This window comes from Nomascus leucogenys, chromosome 19 (assembly GCF_006542625.1).
Source record: "Nomascus leucogenys isolate Asia chromosome 19, Asia_NLE_v1, whole genome shotgun sequence".
Lineage (NCBI taxonomy): Eukaryota > Metazoa > Chordata > Mammalia > Primates > Hylobatidae > Nomascus > Nomascus leucogenys.
In genome coordinates, this window is record NC_044399.1 from 49,906,167 (window position 1) to 49,926,551 (window position 20,385).

Sequence of the window (20,385 nt, forward strand, 5' to 3'; positions counted from 1 at the left end):
GTGTGTTTCTGGAAAAATAAGAGATTGACAGTTACATTTAGAACCTTGTTTACTTTCTGGTAACTGCAAGTCAAATTAATGTCTGTAAACCTTACCTTCTGATGATCAATAGTATTACAAATACATTGAACTAGATTGGCAAACATTTAGTCCAGTGATAAAATCTTTGTGGTTAAGAGACACATTGAGAATAGATGTTCTAAATAATTTGGACCAAACATATTTACTAAAAATTAAGTATATATATAGTTAATTAACCAAATAACAGCAAAAATAGTCTCCCTTCTGCCTCAGTTCATTGATTTCCTTTCCCAAGGAAATCTTATCAACTGATAGCTTACGTATTATGTATCCTTCCAGAAAGATTCATATGCATAGGCTAATGAAATAGATATGTATCTTTTAAAAAATGTATGGAAACATATATAGTATTTTGTACCTTTTACTTTTTGCTTAAGAGATCAGTTCATTGGCATATGAATTTATTTTTTTCCTTCTTAATGTGTAAATGTTACTATAAAACATTTCATACATATGTATAAGATATAAAGACTGTTATAAAAAATACTCGTGTACCCATCACCTACCTTAAGAAATAGGACATCAACTGCCTATAATTTTCATAGGTTTTCTTAGAATTCCTCTCTATCTAAAACTTTTTTTCTGTTGTGACTGCAAAATTATTATTATTGCAAAATAAGAAAGATTTCAGTATTTTACACATTTGAGCAAATAATTTTTCATTTCCTTTCTACTTTTCTTTTTCTCCCCTTTTTTTTTTTTTTTTTTGACACAGGGTCTCACTGTGTCAGTCAGGCTGGAGTGCAGTGGCATGATCTTGGCTCACTCACTGCAACCTCTGCAGCCGGGTTTAAGTGATTCTGCCACCTTAGCCTCCCGAGTAACTGGGATTACAGGTGCACCACCATGCCTGGCTAATTTTTGTATTTTTTTTATAGAGACAGGGTTTCACCATGTTAGCCAGGCTGATCTCAAACTCCTGACCTCTGGTGATCCATCTACCTCAGCCTTCCAAAGTGTCGGGGTTATAGGCATGAGCCCCCGTGCCCAGCCACTACTTTTCTTAAATTATGAAAAAACCTAATGGTAAATGCTCTATTAGGTTTTTATAAAGAAAAAAAAAGAAAACTTTCAAATTTGGATGTGTTACACTTTTCTTCCTTTATTACTTTATTATTTTGGTTTTTCAAATTATTGTTGTTTATATTAATATCCCAGTCTTAACACATTGAATATTTATTATAAATGGCCTCAATATTTTAGGGAGCCATCAAGTGAAAATATGCAAATAGATTAAGCAGATATGGCTATTTTTAGTCACCCTTTTAAAAATTTCTACATTATCTGGGTTATTTTTGTAGTCTCTTGGTTAAATCCGAGATAGTTAAATCAGATGGTTAAATCCTATTAACCAGAATGATAACATTCTGTCAACTTTGAAAAGAAGATAAGACAGTCTTCCCATTCACAGTTCTTTTTGAGTAAAAGACAAGGGATATCTTGACTAGTTTAAGAAAATTCCTTTCTACTGGAATATCTTATTCAATATTGATTTGGGCTGAGGTTTTCCCCCTTGGATTGTGCAGTATAATGCATATTTGGCAAATCATGATTATCTGACAAGGCATATAATATTATAGATGACTTTTCTTTTTAAAAAGCTCAATTTTTTGAGAAAAGTCTTCTACGAATTTATTTCACATTCCAAACCTTTTTTTTTTTTTTTAAACTGTTTTTGATAGTAAAATTTAGCTTTGGCAATCATCAGGAAAATTTGAATACTACAGAAACTAGGATGTTATATGGTTCATTTTGTTATTACAGAAAGAAGAGTTATGATTCCCAGAGTTATTCCTTTATTTTGTTATAAGGATACTTGATGGTCTAACAACAACAGCAACAACGAAAAAGGCAAGCACTTTTGTATTATAACTTTGACACCATGGAAAGCTATGAGCCTTTGAAAGTTCTAGGAGTGTTCAGCCAGGACTACTGAATTCTTGTGACTACTACTATTGTGTATGTTAAAGTTAATTTAAATATATTTTAAGATGGTCTGTATTTTCTCATTTCTTTGTTAGAGCCAAATACCACAAGTTGAAATACGGGACAGAATTGAATCAGGGAGATATGAAGCCTCCAAGCTATGATTCTGGTAAGCTAATTTTAAAGGAAGTTTAAGTGTTAAAAAGAAGTTAATGTCTAGTATATTCTAGCAACATTTACAACTGTAAGTTACTTTCTAATTATTTGTATATTAGTTATTTTTTCTGACCTGCTTGTCTTTTGGCACCCTTTAGTGTCATTTAGATCATTTTCCACCACCTTCCTTCCTTTTCCCTCTTCCCCTTTCTTTTAGTTCCCCATTTTCTGCTTATGTTCTACACTTACTGGAAGGATCAGAGTTCATGGGGTAACATGCACCAGCATAACCTTGTCTTGCTGGGTCTGCCCAGAGTTAATGGGAACTTTCAGATGTGCAGTACAAAGTACATCATGCTCTTGAAATCCTGAGAAAGATTAGGAAATACGGAGGTAAGAGATTTCTTCTTAAAGCATGGAGGAATTCCTCATCCCAAAAACATAATTCTTCGGTTTCAGGTGGAAAACTGTTTTGGTCTTTCTTCCACAGGAGTTTCTGTAACTAGAACATGTTTTAACAGCTGAACCATTTATTATATTTTTGAATTATTTCTTCTTTTTCTTTTTCTTCTTCATACCATCAAACAATATAAAATATTACTTGTAAATAATCAGATATTAAGAAATATAGATATAATTCACTTATTAGTAGGTATTAGGGAAGAATGACAAAAATTAATCAAAAGTTATCAACCATGTTTCAGATAGGTACGTTTTTGGCGTAATTTCAGGTTAAATTTCCCAGATATCTGAAGACATTAATGTTCATTTATATCATTTACTGAAATACGTACCTTGTGCTAGAGGCTTTATATATATATGTATATATTCACTTTACATTTTTTTTTTTTTTGTGAGACAGAGTCTCGCTCTGTCACCCAGCCTGGAGTGCAGTGGCACGATCTCGGTTCACTGCAAGCTCTGCCTCCTGGGTTCACGCCATTCTCCTTCCCCAGCCTCCTGAGTAGCTGGGATTACTGGCACCCACCACCAGGCCCGGCTAATTTTTTGTATTTTTAATAGAGACGGGGTTTCACCGTGTTAGCCAGGATGGTCTCGATCTCCTGACCTCGTGATCCGCCCACCTCGGCCTCCCGAAGTGCTGGGATTACAGGCGTGAGCCACCACGCCTGGCCGCATATTCACTTTAAATTTTAAAGTAGTTATTTGGTAAAGTATCTTCGGTAAAGATAATATTTATTTGGATTTTACATATGTGAAATTTAAACTCAGAGAAATGGAAAAACTTGCCCAACGTCACACAGATATTAAGTAATGATAGAATATGGAGCTGAACCCAGGTCTGTCTGACTCCAAAATTCATATTCTTTCCATTTTATCATGTTGCTTCTGTATTTGACAATGTATGAAAGAACTTCCCAAAATGACTTATAAATGTACTGCCAATTTTATAGTTAATTCAATGTAGTAGTGTATTAATGCATTTCCTCAGCTGAATATTAAATGCTTGAGATCTAGAGCAATGCCAGTTGATCACTGGTGTGTTTTTTTTCCTTTGTTTTTTAATATTCTGTCTTTTACTTGAGTGTCTGTTCTTGTGACCTGAGATGTGCTTAAATTTCAAAATAAATTTTTAAAAAGCTAGGCTATTTGTTAAAAACTGTTCTAAAACTATATTAACTGACTCAAAGGAGTGATTTTAATTAGTATTGTATTAAAAGGTTTTCATTTCTTAAGTTTTGGATATCCATTTAGGAGAATAGAAGCCTAGATGCAATATATTTTTTAAATGTTTGTAAGTAAACATGGCTGGCTGCAGTGGCTAATGCCTGTAATCCCACTTTGGGAGGGCAAGGTGGGAGGATTGCTTAAGGCTAGGAGTTTGAGACCAGTCTGGGCAACGTAGCAAGACCCTGTCTCTACCAAAAAATTAAAAAATTAGCGGGGATGGTGGCACATGCCTGTAGTCCTAGCTACTGGGGAGGCTGAGGTGAAAGGATCACTTGAGCTCAGGAGTTTGAGGTTAGGTTATAGTGTGCTAAGATTGTGCCACTGCACTCTAGCCTGAGTGACAGAGTGAGATCCTGTCTCTTAAAAAAAATTATAAAGTTTATAAGTAAACAGCGCAGCTCAGTAGAAAGGGCTTGCGCTTTCAGAGCAGACAGATGTAAGTTTGACTCTGCCCCAAAGTTTTAAATTTCCGTGATCCTACTTAATTTCTCTATGGTTACTCCATTCCTGATCTGTAAACTAGGAAATACTCTGGGAATACTTCCTAACTCAAATGTTTATTTTCTTAGTATACAATACCTAGTTATTCTCAGTATATAATACTTAGTATCTAGTATCATTTCATCTATCTTTCCAACCATCCATTCATCTTGTAAATATTATATATATAATGTTTTTCAGACCTAGTACCAAATCCAGTGAGTAAGACAATAATGCCCTGTTGGATTTTTATACAGACAGTTAAAGAAGTGATTACAATAACATATGACATGTATAATGGAGAAATAATAAGTGTTATTGAGCACAGTAGCACAAACCTAGTCAAGTGGTCAAGAAAGGCTCCTTGGAGGAAGTGATGTTTAATTTTGACATCTGAAGGACAAGTAGGAATTAGCCAGGGGAAATAAACTGACTAAATATCTGTTGAATGGGAGGTGGGAGAAAGGCAGAGTATTAGCAGCAGAGCTTCTGAGGTAAGACTATGGCACATTTGAGAAATGGGATACCTGGATAGTAGTGGGAGAGAGGGAAGGAATGTTTCCAGATGTAGATAGTTAGCTGGGGGGTAAAATAGTTACGAGGGCCTTGTGAAACATGTGAAGTAGTTCACGCTTAGGAATATTCTAAGCATTTGAAGGATCTTAATTAGGGGTTTCTGATGAGATTTACTCTTGGATTACGTGGGCTGTAGTGTGGAAGATGGATTAGAGAGGAGCAACGCTGGAGATGGGGCGACTGGTTAGAGGACTGTTGCAGAAACCTGGGCAAATGAGTAAGGTTTCCTTGACAAGGGTGTGTTCAGGAAATATTTAGGAAGTAAAATATGCAGGAACTAGTTCTTTTTATATATACATAAATTTGATTTTATGCTGATCTTCTCTGTATTATTCTAATTTTAGTATATGTGCTGCCAAGGCAAGTACAGGAACTACTTCTTGATTGGATGTAGGGGGTGAAAAAAGGATGAGTCAGAAGTGACTCCCACATTTGTAATTTAAACAACTAGACGCGAAGTAGATTTGGAAAATGGTGGGTTCACTTTTGGATTTATTTCTTAGATAACCAAGTGAAGATGGCTAGTAGACAGTTGAGTATATGGGTCTTGAGCTCAAGCCAGAAGTATGGATGTGTTAGAGACATAAATTTGAGAGGCATCAACATATGGTACTGGTGGCACTCACGGCCATTGGAGTTGAAACACTCACCCAGGAGCTGTATGTGAGGTAAGATTACATAAAATGGAGCCCTGAGGAATGACATTTAAAAGACCGGTAGAAGAATGGAAACATGAAAAAGAGTTTCATTAACTGTAGGAGGAAAACCAGGAGACCAAGGAAACCAAGAGAAGAGAGGGCTTCCAGAAGGAAGGACTGTTCAACACTACTGGTTAATTCCCAGAGGGCTGAAGAATATCTGTAGGACTTTGTGACACATGGGACACTGGGAACTTTAGGAGAGAGGTGAGGGCAGAAACAAAGTGGGTATAGTTAGCTTTCAGGAAGCTTAGGTTGTGAAGGTGAAGGAGAGAGATTAGAGGGCAGTAGCTGGAAGGACACATGGGGTCAAGGAAGGTATGTGTGCGTGTGTGCACACTCGCACACACATGTGTGATGTGTGTCTTGGAGTAACCAATAAAAGGGAAAGAGTAGAGACACTCAAAATAGGAAGATAATATGAAGAAGGTGATAGGGATTGGATTCTGAGCATAGCTGGAGAATGGCAGGAGGAGCATGTCTTTTATCATTACCGAGAGAGAATGTAGGAAGTTAGGTTAACAGGTTTATAGATTTGGATTTCTGTTTGGTGGTGGGTATTTGAGGGAATGTCCACAAGTGATAGCTTTATGTATAAGACAGGATTATCTGCTGAGAGTGGGTCAGATGTTTAAGAAAAAGTAGAGAAGGTTTAAAATGCTACTGGTAAACAGGAAGACTAACTTTCTAGGGAACAGTAGGATCGAGAAAAGCTAAGGGTTCAGTTGAGGTGTGTGATCATGAGTGTATGTAGAGGCACTAGGCTGCACATTTGGTAGCCTGGGTGAAGTCAAAGAGAATGCAGATAGTTAATAGTTGAATTCATGGAGAGACAAAGGGACAAAAAATTTGGCAAAGGAATGATTGAAGTGATGAGCCATGAACTAAAACTACAGAAGGAAGGAAGTGAAGACACAAGGAGGCTGGCTAATGGGTAAATTAAAAGTAAGGGGGTAGATTCTGGTCTAGAGCAGGTCAGCAAACTTTTTCTGTAAAGGGCCGGATAGTAAATATTTTGGGTTTTGCAGGCTGTTTGTTGCAGCTACTCAATTTTGCCACTGTAACATGCAAGCGTTCATAGACAGTACATAAATGAATGGATGTGTCTGTACTATAAAAACAGGTGGTAGGCTGGATTTGACATGCAGGCAGTAGTGTGCTGGCCCCTGGCTAGAGGTCCCAGCTAAATTAAAGAACTAGCGAATTTAGGGAAAAAAGAAAGAAAAAAGAACTAATGAATTGGGAGTAATTGAGCCTGACGGGTCTGCTCAGAGATCAGTTTGCATCTATCATAGTTCTTCACGATGACAAGACCTAAGATATGACAGCTAGAGAGGGTGGTGGCTGTGGAGAGGCAGAAGTGGATCTCCTACATGCATATTGATTTCACTCAAGATGATGTAGAAGTTTGGTGGCAGACACATGTGAGCCAGATTTGGAGGGTTATCTTGGGGTTTATAGATGACAGTGATAAGGACTAGGAGGTGGCAGAAAGGGTATATTCAAATAGCATAACCATTAAAGAAGCAGGGATTATTTTTCCATTCTTTGTTCTTTTATCTATTTACCATATTTTCCTAAAACTGATAATCTAGACATTTTCTGAAACATTTTTCACAAAAATTTACTTTTCCTTTCTAATTTTTTTTTTGTCCCACTATCAGACCTTCATATTTCTACTTTAGGAGAATATTGTCTCAAGCTATGTTAAAATGTATTTATTTTTGATATTTCAGTCTCTCCTATTTAATATTAGAAGCCAGGTAGTTATTTAAAGTTGAATATATCCAGTGTGATAAATTCTGTCTTTTAATTGAGAAATTTAGACCATTTGCACTTATGATTCTTGATATGGTTAGGATAATGCTACCACCTTTGTAATTTGTATTGTTCAATATGTTCTTGTTTCTTTTCCTTCTTTTTCAGCCTTCTTTTGAATTATCAAATATTTTTTATGATTCAATTTTATCTCTTTTGCTGACTTATTAGCAGTAATTCTTATTTTAGTAATTGCTTTAGGGCTTACAAGGCACATCTTCAACTTATTACAGTCTGTCTTCAAGTGATAATATACCACTTCATGGATGGTACAATAAGCTTATAATAGTGTACTTCCGTTTCTCCTCTTCCCAGTCTTTGTGCTATTGTTGTCATGTATTTTACTTCTATGTATGTGATAAACCACAGACTCCATTGTTATTTTTTTCCCAGCAGTCTTTTGTCTTTTAAAGATATTTAAATAATAATATGAAAAAAATTCCCAATACTCATTATTCCTTTGTGTAGATCTGTGTTTCCATATTATTTTCCTTCAACCTTAAAGCCTTCCGCTCACGTATCTTGTAATATGGAATGCTAGTAATGAATTTTTGCAGCTTTTGTATGTCCGAAAAAGTCTTTTTTTATTTTCTTATTTTTATTTTATTTTATTTTTTATTTATTTATTTTTTTTTTGGAGACGAAGTCTCGCTCTTGTCCCCCAGGCTGGAGTGTGATGACACGATCTCAGCTCACTGCAACCTCCGCCTCCCAGGTTCAAGCGATTCTCCTGCCTCGGCCCCCCGGATAGCTGGGATTACAGGTGCCTGCCACCACGCCTGGATAATTTTTGTATTTTTAGTAGAAATGGGGTTTTACCATGTTGGCCAGGCTGGTCTAGAACTCCTGACCTCAGGTGATCTGCCCACCTTGGCCTCCCAAAGTGCTGAGATTACAGGTGTGAGCCACTGCGCCCGGCCTGAAAAAGTCTTTATTTTGCTCATGGGCGTTATTTCTGATGAGATATCTCCTGTTGCCCTTATCTTTGTTCCTCTGTGTATAATGTGACCTTTTTCTCTGGCAGCTTTTAAGGTTTTCTCTTCATCATTGGTTCTAAATGATTTTATTACGATATGCCCTGGTGTAGTTAGCCCTCCCTACATATTTCTTATGCTTGGGATTTATTGAGTTTCTTGGATCTATGGGTTTATAGTTTTCATGGAATTTGGCACTTTTCAGCCATTATTTCTTCAGGTACTGTTTTTGTTCCTCCCTGTGCTATGATCTGGAAACTCTCTCTAGGTGGTGTCTGGGATAATCACGAGGCTTACCTGTTTGCTTCCCCTTTTTTTAAAGGTATTACTGTCCTTTTTTACGTGATGTCCAGTGTTTTGAAAACCATTGTTTCATCTGCTTTGTTTTATAGTTGGTTCAGCAGGACGGTAAATCTGGTGTCTGTTACTCTAATTTGACTGGAAATAGCAGTCAAATACTTACGATATTACCGAGAAATTCAACTATTATCTATATTAAAATCCTCACTTTTATATAATGTCACTTTTTGAACTTGACAAGGCAAGAATGAATGTGATAGTTGATGACTACTTACTAACTAACCATGGAAAGAACTGCAAGCTTAGCCTGAATAAGGAAATATAAGAGCTATTTGACTTTGGGTTTCTTTTTTTAGCCTGAATTTTTTTTTTTTTTTTTTTTTTGAGATGAAGTCTCTAGCTCTGTTGCCCAGGCTGCAGTGCAGTGGTGCAATCTCGATTCACTGCAACCTTCGCCTCCTGGGTTCAAATGATTCTCCTGCCTCAGCCTCCCTAGTAGCTGGGATTACAGGCATGTGCCACCTTGCCCAGCTATTTTTTTTGGGGGGTGGTCGGGGGTGGGGATAGAGGCTTGCTCTGTTGCCCAGGCTGGAGTGTAGTGATGTGATCTTGGCTCACTGCAACCTCTGCCTCCCAGGTTCATGTGATTCTCCTGCCTCAGCCTCCTGAGTAGTTGGGATTACAGGCATGAGCCATCACGCCCAGCCTCCAACTAACTTTTGTATTTTTAGTAGAGATGAAGTTTCACCATATTGGCCAGGCTGGTCTCAAACTCCTGGATTTGAGTGATCCACCCACTTCGGCCTCCCAAAGTGCTGGTATTACAGGCATGAGCCACTGCGGCCCAGCCATAACCTCAAATGTTACTTAGAGGGTCAGATTTTATCTCAGTGTAAGAATACGCTTTTTTTTTTTTAAGAGGATAGGGTACATTCTTATTTGATTCTTATTAAGATATAATTTACATATCATAAAAGTCACCCTTTTTAGTATTTTCACAAATCTCTCCCTCCCTACGCTAATCCCCTGGCAACCAGTAGTCTGTTTTCCATTTCTATAGTTTTGTCTTTTCTAGAAAGTAATATGAATTCCAGAATCTTACAGATTGTAGCCTTTTGATTCTGGCTTATTCACTTGGAATAATGCATTTCAGATTTATGTGTGTTTGTGTCAGTAATTCATTCCTTGTTCTTCTTGAGTAGTATTCCATTGATTTGCTGTATCACATTTTTGTAATATCACTGGCTGCCAAAATAGGCAGAAGTAGTTGAGTATATTTGAGAATGGCATAGAAAGGGTTTAGCCCTATTGTGATGGGAGATTTAATGACCTCAGAACTTCATTTAACATCTGAAGTCTTGAAATGGCAATGTAAATGTTTTTACTTGGCAAGTACAGGTTACTCACTTGACTTAAGAAGGGGATATATTGGGACATACTATGTTACCTGCACAGATCCTGAATTTGTGGTCAGTGGAAACAAGATTATTTGTTTTCCCTTAGTTTGGGGACAGCGTTTTTGCTCCCTTCTTTTTTTATTTTTTATTTTATTTTTTAATTTATTTTCTCTTTGAAGTTATCACAAAGTAATTAGCTTCTTTTTGGAGTTAATTTAATTCCCCTTATTTTCTACCTGCCTTTCCAGTCTTCTTCTGTTTCTTTGGTATATCACAGAACTAAGCCTAGTTATTTTAGAGTTCTTTTAGAAGAAAAACAAACTTGGAAGATTTAATTCTTATTTTTATTCATGTATTTCTCTAATTTCTTATTGTAGTGATAGCATGTGAAGGAGAATGCTGGGGCTCTGGAGTGAAACAGAAATTCAACACTTATAATTGTGTTTCTAACTAAAAAACCTGAAAATTACCTTCCAAAACTCAGCTTTCTTATCTTTAAAATGAGGCTAAGTACCTATCTTTGAGGTTGTAAGGAATAAAAGAGATAATGTATGTGTTTTTAACACAGTATGTAGTAAATACTTAATTTCTTTCTTTCTTTTTTTTTTTTTTTTTTTGAGACGGAGTCTTGCTCTGTCACTCACGCTGGAGTGCAGTGGCATCATCTCGGCTCACTGCAACCTCCGCCTCCCAGGTTCAAGCGATTCTCCTGCCTCAGCCTCCTGAGTAGCTGGGAAACAGGCATGTGCCACCACACCTGGCTAAGTTTTTGTATTTTTAGTAGAGACAGGATTTCACTGCATTAGCCAGGCTGGTGTCTGTCTCCTGACCTCGTGATCCGCCCACCTTGGCCTCCCAAAGTGCTGGGATTACAGGTGTGAGCCACTGTGCCTGGCCCATAAATACTTAATTTCAAATGTCACCAAATAAATTTTTCCAGTCCCTTTTGTATCTCCACTTGAATAAGATCCTATAAAGATCAGCAGTTTTTTAGAGTTTGATCAAGGGCTGAGGAAAGTATGCACTTTTTTTGTACTGTTAATGTAGAACCGTAGTGTAGCTTGGAGATTGTGCAGTCCAGACTTACCATAGGGAAAGCTCTTTTTATTTTACCACCTTCTAAAAAGGATTCTGCTTTTACCTAATGATGAATTTAAGTTTTAAAATGTTTAGGAGGTTTTCATTCAAAGAATGTCATTAAAAGAATACTTGAGGTTTTTTTCTTTTTTTGAGATGGAGTCTTGCTCTGTCACCCACGCTGGAGTGCAATGGCGCAATCATCTCGGCTCCCTGCAACCTCTGCTTCTTGGGTTCAAGGGATTGTCCTGCCTCAGCCTCCCGAGTAGTTGGGATTACAGACACCCACCACCACTAATTTTTGTATGTTTAGTAGAGATGAGGTTTTTGCTATGTTGGTCAGGCTGGTCTCAAACTCCTGACCTCAGGTGATCCACCTGCCTCGGCCTCCCAAGGTGCTGGGATTACAGGTGTGAGCCACCACGCCTGGCCTACCTGAAGTTTTTAAATGTGATAGCTAATGAAGGAAACAGGTTTGGATTGAGGTTGTTATATATCTGCTCTTTACCAAATTGGCTTTTCTACCATCATTCCTCAGTATTTTGTTCTAGTTCTTTTTTTAAAAAAAGTTATTTATTTGTTATTTATTTATTCATTCATTCATTTTTTTGAGACAGAGCCTCCCTGTGTTGCCCAGGCTGGAGTACAGTGGCATGATAACAGCTCACTGCAGCCTCGTCTTCCCAGGCTTAGGTGATTCTCCCACCTAAGCCTCCCTAGTAGCTGGGACCACAGCTGCATGCCACTATGCCCAGATAATTTTTTTTTGTAGAGACAGGGTTTACTCCATGTTGCCCCGGCTGGTCTCAAACTCCTGGGTTCTAGAGATCCACCTGCCTTGGCCTCCCAAATTGCTGGGATTATAGGTGTGAGCCACCATGCCCAGTTATTATTTATTTTTTAATTTTAATTTCTGTGGGTACATAGTAGGTGTATATATTTATGGAGTGCATGAGATGTTTTGATAGAAGCATGCAATGTGTACTAGTCACATCATGGAGATGGGGTATCCATCCCCTCAAGCATTTATCCTTTGTGTTACAAATAATCCAGTTATACCCTTAGTTATTTTTAAATGTTCAATTATTATTATTATTGACTTGTTCTAGTTCTGATGTGCTACTTTATAATACTTTTATTTGACTCTCATTGTGTGACTTGATTGGATAAGTCTTTGTTCTGGAGAAAAATTCTCAGTCTAGTTAGAGATAGGGAAAATGTATTTATTTTAGTTCTGCTACTCTTAGGGAAATCCAGTAGCAATAATTTATATTAGAGTTTTGTTATAGAAATTACAGTTAAAAAACAGAACTTGCATTAGCCTAACACATACCTTACAGTTGCAGTTTTAAATATTCTTAATCTTATAAATGTTTATTGGACATTGTTAATGAATTAAGATGCCCTCTAATACATAAAACAAGTCAGTTTTATTATGACTTAATGTTTTCTAGATGAAGGTAATGAAACAGAAGTGCAGCCACAACAAAACAGCCAGTTAATGTGGAAACAAGGTCGACAACTACTCAGACAGTAAGTGTCCCATGGTCAAACTTATAAATGGCTGAAAACAAAAAACAGTTTTATGAAGTTATTTTTACTGTGTATTTTCAAGTCAGATGAATATTTTATCTCTTATATGGATGCTGTGAAAAAGCTTAATTGAATTACTGTTCCTTTTTCATATTAAATACTTTTTCTCTGCGGTAGAACTTACATAGTTAAAAGAATTTTATAACTTTAAAGTTATTCTTTTCATTGCATATTTTATGTATGAATATGTAACATTTTAATATATGTGCAATTGTCCAGGCGCAGTAGCCCACGCCTGTAATCCCAGCACTTTGGGAGGTCAAGGTGGATGGATCACTTGAAGTCAGGAGTTTGAGACCAGCCTCACCAACATGGTGAAACCCCATCTCTACTAAAAATACAAAATTGGCCGGGCGTGATGGCACATGCCTATAATCCCAGCTACTTGGGAGGGTGAGGCAGGAGAATTGCTTGAACCCGGGGAGGTGGAGTTTGCAGTGAGCCGAGATCGTGCCATTGCACTCCAGCCTGGGCAACAAGAGCGAAACTTCATCTCAAAAAAAAAAAAAAAAAAAAGTGCAATTGGTGTTTACATGCAATTTTGTTATGTTTTAAAACTTTTAAATAATTGGAGAACTTTTTGAATTCTCCAAATTTGCAAATATTGCCTAACATATATTTCATTCATTCATTCATTCATTTGAGATGGAGTCTCACTCTGTCGCCCAGGCTGGAGTCCAGTGGCACAATCTTGGCTTACAGCAACTGCTGCATCCTGGGCTCAAGTGATTCTCTTGCCTCAGCCTCCCAGGTAGCTGGGACTACAGGTGTGTGCCTCTATGCCTGTCTAATTTTTTTGTATTTTTGTAGAGATGGGGTTTTGCCATGTTCGCCAGGCTGGTCTCGAACTCCTGACTTCGAGTGATCTCCCCACCTCGGCCTCCCAAAGTGCTGGGATTACGGGTGTGAGCCACCACGCCCAGTCAACTTTCTTCCATAAAATATTAATATGTATTTGAGACAATAAAGAGTAAACAAAGATGGGTTGAGGTTCTGCTATCAAGAGGTAGACTAGACTCACCAGCCCAGTGCCTGGTTCTTGAATACCGCCTTTGAAACTCATATTCAGATTTGTGCCTCAGTAAAATGAAATTTACTACCTGGTTTTTTGGAGGTTGATTATAAGTTGTTTAAACCCAAGGTTTCCAAAGTGGATGTATAGCAGCTATTACTTTTGACTACGGAAAGAGAATCTTAAAATGTCTTTGCATATGTATTTTTTAATCTAGATAGTTACAAGAAAATGAGATATTTTCTGATATTTAATAAGTGAATTTTTACTAATGCCCTCACTTTGATCTTAAATATGACTTATACATCTTCCTTTTTAAAACAGATGTGTTCTTAGAATGTTAATCTTTTTTTAAACAAAAAAATGGTTTCATAATGAGCTATCCAAGAGATATTTTCAAAAACTTCAAAGGACCCGTAATCTACTCTTCTGAGTAAAGGTGTCATTTTTTCAATGAATGAGGAAGTAACTGTTGAGTAAAACCAGCTTATCTATGGCAAGAGCAGTTTTGAAACAGGTATTTGTAATGTGATTTTGTTGCCAAAGTGAGGTATGTCTCAAATATTATTTGTTAAAAATGGAAAAATATAACATCTTTGAAGCAGTTTTCAAGAACTTTAAATTTAGGAAAGTTGGGAATTTATTATCCAAATTTTAATCGAGACCTTTCTATAAATATTGGATGGGATTGAAAAACGAGCATCTTGATTTGGTAAGATACACTTACTCCCTTTGATCACATATATTTCTGAGATAACTCTTTCAGCTATAATAACTAAGACCAAATCTTGTTAATAAATTGAACTTAAACTGGTTATCTCGTCAACCTTTGTTTTCTTCTTTCATCCAGTAGACTCGGTGCCTACTTATAAGTTAATGTCTGATGTTTGTCTGTCATGTTTATTAATGGCATTTACCTTTTTCATGGTCCTGTCACTGCCACTTTTGGTCTGTTTTGGTCAACTTTGGTGTTAATAGGTATTGAGTCCTTTGTATATGCCAGGTACAATATTAGGTGTGTCTGTTTTAGGGGATAGAAAACTGAGGTTCAGGAGAATTAAAGTTATGCAAGTAAGTAGCAGAAACAGGATGCAGATCTAGCTCTCAATACAAAGCCTTTGCTCTTTTTTTGTGTTGCTGCCCATCAGTAATGTACACAAACATGTGTACACACACCTCCTACATTCTACAATTTAATTGCGGTCTATTTTTATTTTAAAGTTGTCTCAGGATAGAAGCTTCAGTTCTGTAGAAGTGACTCGAGAAATACTACCTTCTTGTGTGTGATGAAGGAGACGATATATGCTAGGAACATTCTGTCTAGATCACAAACAGTTGATCCATGACAAATTTTAAAAAACTGCTGGAATAACTATTATAAAATACTGATTTGGTAGAGTCTGGGAGTGAGCTAGCTCCAATCCAGCCTAAAGGAAAGAATGTGCTATTAGATATATTAAAGACCAGCTGCTTCTTATGGTAAATGTAATGAATGGTGTATTGTATAGTTCTCTCATTTTTCTCAGTGACTGTAGAGGCTGGTACTGCAAGAGACAGCTCCATCTGCAGCTGGAAGATTATTTATTAACAAGTCTTACTAGCATAGTACTGTACTGTTAAGTCTTATGCAGGCGGTGAGTTTAAATAAATACTTTTATTTCCATATTAAATTATAGAATACTGATTCCAGTATGACTGAACTCTAAGGATTCTTTTCACACAGGTATCTACAGGAGGTGGGTTATACAGATACTATTCTAGATGTGAAATCTAAACGAGTGCGAGCTTTGTTGGGCTTTTCAAGTGATGTCACGGACAGGGAAGATGACAAAAATCAGGACTCAGTTGTAAATGGCACAGAGGCTGAAGTTAAAGAGACAGCAATGATTGGGTAAGTATTTTGTCTGGGAAGTGTTTTAGCTATTATTAGTTCTTATTAAATATTTTTGGTTTTATGGACACTACTTGTACTTTTAGGTAGTGACATAGAAATAGTTTAATTATAACTTATTAAAATTCTAAAATTTTAGTTGGTTAGAGGGTAACAAGGATTGGAGTTATTTATGACTATTTTAATTCAAGAATATTATTTGTGATATTTATTTAATACAGATTTTAGTGTATTTGTTTAATAGATTTTAGTATATTGACTTAATCACTGAATAAAACTTCAGAAAAGGTTTTATCTAGAAATTCAGTACAAATCTGTAAGAATGACGTTTCATGATTGGTGATCCAGAAATCGTAAAAATACCTCAAATTCTTTAGAAGTAACACTGTTTTTTAACCACTTTTGTTTATCTAATAATGTTGTAATTTATCTTTCCTTTGATATAAAATATCTATTTTAAGTAGCTATTTTGAAGTGACAGCATGTGAACAATTCAGTAGCTATTTGAAATATTTTGTTTTCCATTTTGGATTATGTATCATACAATTATATATAATTCTACTTAAAATAAGCATAAACAGTTCAATAAAGAGATTCTTATTTATTGGGAAAAAATTTCTGTGATTGTTAATTGAATAAAAAGCCATAAATTCTGTGAATGTTTAAGTATGACTTTTATTTTGACACTTGTTTAGGAAGGAAGAATGGTTTTAATTGAACTCTATAAATTTTCTAGCAAGAAGATAGTTCCTGCTATTTGGAATATAAATTAAAATTATGGGATTAGGTAAAGGTTCACTGTAGGACTTTTATAAACAAAGTTCCTTGGAGCCTTAAAATGTATTCATTAATAATTAAGAATACATTTCCAACTTTGTAGGCTGCGTTAAAAAATACATTAACTTGTATTTGTAAATGTAAGGCATGGTATTTCTCTGTATAGATACAGACTGTATGGACATTATCTTTAGTTCTGTTTTTACGTTCTGGGTTTAATGTAAGTCATCAAGTTAACTTAGATAGTATAAATGGTTTTTTTTTTTTGAGATGGAGTCTCACTGTGTCACCCAGGCTGGAGTGCAGTGGTGCAATCTCAGCTTACTGCAAACTCTGCCTCCTGGGTTCACGTCATTCTCCTGCCTCAGCCTCCCGAGTAGCTGAGACTACAGGCGCCCGCCACCACACCCAGCTAATTTTTTGTATTTTTAGTAGAGATGGGGTTTCACCATGTTGGCCAGTATGGTCTCGATCTCTTGACCTCGTGATCCACCTGCCTTGGCCTCCCAAAGTACTGGGATTACAGGCATGAGCCACCATGCCTGGCCGATAGTATAAATGTTTTTAAGAACTATAATGCATACTTTAATAACCTTCAGTAAAGATTTTCAGGGAAGACCACTCTTGTGTGTTTTGGCCTTGATTTGTCTTTTAAGAATGACAAAGATACTGTTGCTAATCTGTCTGATTTCAGTAGGGATAAAGAGTTAGGGGAGGGTGATACCAAACACACAGCTGTAAGCAGATTTGAAATTTAAGATAGATTTCTTTTGAAAATTTTGTCCGTAGTAGTTTCTACTTTTTTTTTTTTTTTTTTTTTTTTCTTCAGGAAAATGCTCTCTGTCTAAAATATTACCTAATGAACTGGAGATAAATCTTTCTGTTCTGGCCATTGGAATCTTTACTAAATTAATTAATTAATTTATTTATTTATTTAGAGACAGAGTCTCACTCTGTCACCTGGGCTGGAGTGCAGTGGCACGATCTCAGCTCACTGCAACCTCTGCCTCCCGGGTTCAAGTGATTCTCCTGCCTAAGCCTCCTGAATAGCTGAGACTACAGGCGCCACTACACCCAGCTAATTTTTGTATTTTTAGTAGAGATGGGGTTTCACCATGCTGGTTGGCCAGGATGGTCTCGATCTCTTGACCTCGTGATCCGCCTGCCTCAACCTCCCAAAGTGCTGGGATTACAGGTGTGAGCCACTGCGCCCAGCCAATCTTTACTAAATTTATTTTGAGGGAACTAAATTCAAGTCATATATTTGAAAATTCAACTATTTCTAAGAGATTAATGGCTTAGTAATCAACAGGGTCAAGTCTATAGCAATGTTAATTTGACTAGTGTATTGCTGTTAGTAACTTTATGTACACATTTTCTCTTTTACTTTAGCTGTTAAACAGAAATACAAGATTGCATCAGAGAAAAATGACATACTTGTTATTTTCTTAGTTGTGTAAACTTATATAAGAGGTCAAAGGGAGAGTTGCAGAGAGAATAAGAGTAGAGAAAAACAGCGGTAGAGATAATAAAAATATTTTTAAAATGAAATACATTAAGGTTGGTGTAAGGATTAAAATAAAAATAAATCAGGAAGGGGAGTTTTTTACATTAGATTACCACTAATCTAAATAGATATGAATGGCTCACGCCTATAATCCCAGCACTTTGGGAGACTGAGGCTGAGGCGGGCGAATCACTTGGGCTCAGGAATTAGAGATCAGCTTGGGCAACATAGTGGAACCCCATCTCTACTGAAAATACAAAAATTAGCAGGGCGTGATGGCTCACTCCTGTAATCCCAGCTGCTTGGGAGGCTGAAACTGGAGAATTGCATGAACTTGGGAGGCAGAGATTGGAGTGAGTTAGATCATGCTGCTGCACTCTACCGTGGGTGACAGAGCCCAGAGACTTTGTCTCCAGGTAGATAGGTAGGTAGGTAGGTAAGTAGATAGATAGATAGGATTACAAAGTACTTAAAGAGTATCCACTTCCTGTATTGCTTTTTAAATTTGTGGGAGTGTAATTGATAAGAATCAATGTAGATAATGTGATTTGGGATTTATAGTTACCATATAAACAAGTTAATGCAACATATCATGGGTTACTTCTTATGTTGAAGTTAAAAAGATTAACTAAGCAGGATATACATGTTTTACACCAGAAAATCTGAGTTAACAGATTCTGCCTCCGTGCTGGATAATTTCAAATTCCTTGAAAGTGCAGCTGCAGATTTCAGTGATGAAGATGAAGATGATGACGTTGATGGAAGAGAGAAAAGCATCATTGATACTTCAACAGTGAGTTAGATAACTCATACAATATAAATATTTTAGGGACTATAATACATATTATATAATGCATAAAATAATCCATGTTCTTTAATCTTAACCCCTAGCTTTTTCTTTTTCATGAATTTGGAGACATTTATGAGAGTTTATAATACTGATTTCAAGTTGAGAATATTTTTAATATAGTAGCTTTCTCTTGAAATTCCTCACTGTTTGACTTTTTGTTCATTCATTGAACAGGACAACTTTTCTATGGGGCAGATGAATATAGTAAATATTGTGTGTTATAACAATGCAGGGTTATTGGTTGTTACAAGAGAATAGAATTGACAGACACATCATGGTGCCTGATGGCAACTAGCATCAGCTCTAATATATGCAGTTTTTGTCTCTCTTGTCAGGATTGTTTTGGTAGGCAAACTTTCAGAACTCTTCCATTAGATTTCTTCAAAATTGTTTAGGATTCTTCTCAAGTTTTGTGATGTTTATAAGCTTATTGACTTTCCCATGGCAGTTTCTTGGAATGAGAGATGTCTCGAAGTAGCCGCTTCTTTCTCTTCCCTTCTACATATTCTTCTCTTCCCTCTTTCCCCCTTTTCCTCTCTCTTCTCTTTTCTCCCTTCTTCCCCTTCTCCCTTCTCTCTCTTCTTCCTTCTTCTTCCTACTCCTTTTCCTTCTTTTTTAAGTAAGATATGAGTACATGTTTCGCTTTGTCTAGGAAAATGTTTGCATTTTCTCTTTCATATTAATTTATCAATAGAGAGGAGGAAAGTAAAGTAATACAAAGCAGATTGGACCTCTAACTAAAAGACTTGGGTTTAAGCTCCAGTTCTGCCACTATTTGTGTTTCTTAATGCTTCAGGCTTAGTTTTTTCATTTGTAAAATGAGGGTTGTTATAAATAGCCATCTTAACCATGGAGGATTTTGTGAGGAACAAAGAGACACTGTGCGAAAATGATCTATTTAACTATAAAGTGCTTTCTAAGTGTAACCTCTGTGTGTTTTATCCCTTCTGCTTCTTGGGCTCCATCAGAGACTCAAATTATTACTGCCAGATTATTGTTTTCCATCACCACTATTCACTAGTACTCTACTGGTAAAGCCCTGCCGTGGAAATTATTTGAAATTCAAGTAGTAACTTCCAATTTTTCTTATCCAAACAAGTAGTAATAGCATGTGTCTTAATTTACCATAGTAAAAGGAAAAGCCTAAATTTCTATGACACTTTTTCTATGTCCTGATCATCTGGAAATTGTGTAGTCCGTTGTGATTCCTGTGGGATGCTGGCATTGAGATATTATTTTTCCATCAAAATACTTTATTCATAGCTCAGTATTAAATTATGCCTTGAATCATGATGCTATATATTTCTGTTAGTAATATCAATTTATTTAAAATATTTATAAACTAATTATTAAAACTATTACATATGATCTTACTAGAAATTCCTAACCCATAGACTGTTGTCTTTTTAAGTAAACAACATGATAAATATACTGTCTTCTAATTAGTGCAGATCATAGCAGTTCTGTGCTGCGTGCAGTGGCTTGTGCCTGTAACCCCAGCTACTCAGGAGGCTGAAGTGGGAGGATCACTTGAGGCCAGGAGTTTGGGACCAGCCTAGGCAACATAGCAAGACCCCATA

The 20,385-nt window shown here is 36.5% G+C and overlaps 1 protein-coding gene across 2 annotated transcripts in view; it reads left to right on the top strand.

The window, feature by feature from the left end:
- The window catches only part of STRN (striatin), a 127,372-nt gene that overhangs the window by 48,442 nt on the left and 58,545 nt on the right, over positions 1 to 20,385 (top strand). For both annotated transcript variants that reach the window (XM_030800705.1, XM_030800706.1), the window contains exons 3-6: positions 2,103 to 2,176; positions 12,630 to 12,708; positions 15,504 to 15,671; positions 18,613 to 18,748. In XM_030800705.1, coding sequence (XP_030656565.1) covers positions 2,103 to 2,176; positions 12,630 to 12,708; positions 15,504 to 15,671; positions 18,613 to 18,748 — 457 coding nt within the window. The remainder of the gene's footprint in view (positions 1 to 2,102; positions 2,177 to 12,629; positions 12,709 to 15,503; positions 15,672 to 18,612; positions 18,749 to 20,385) is intronic.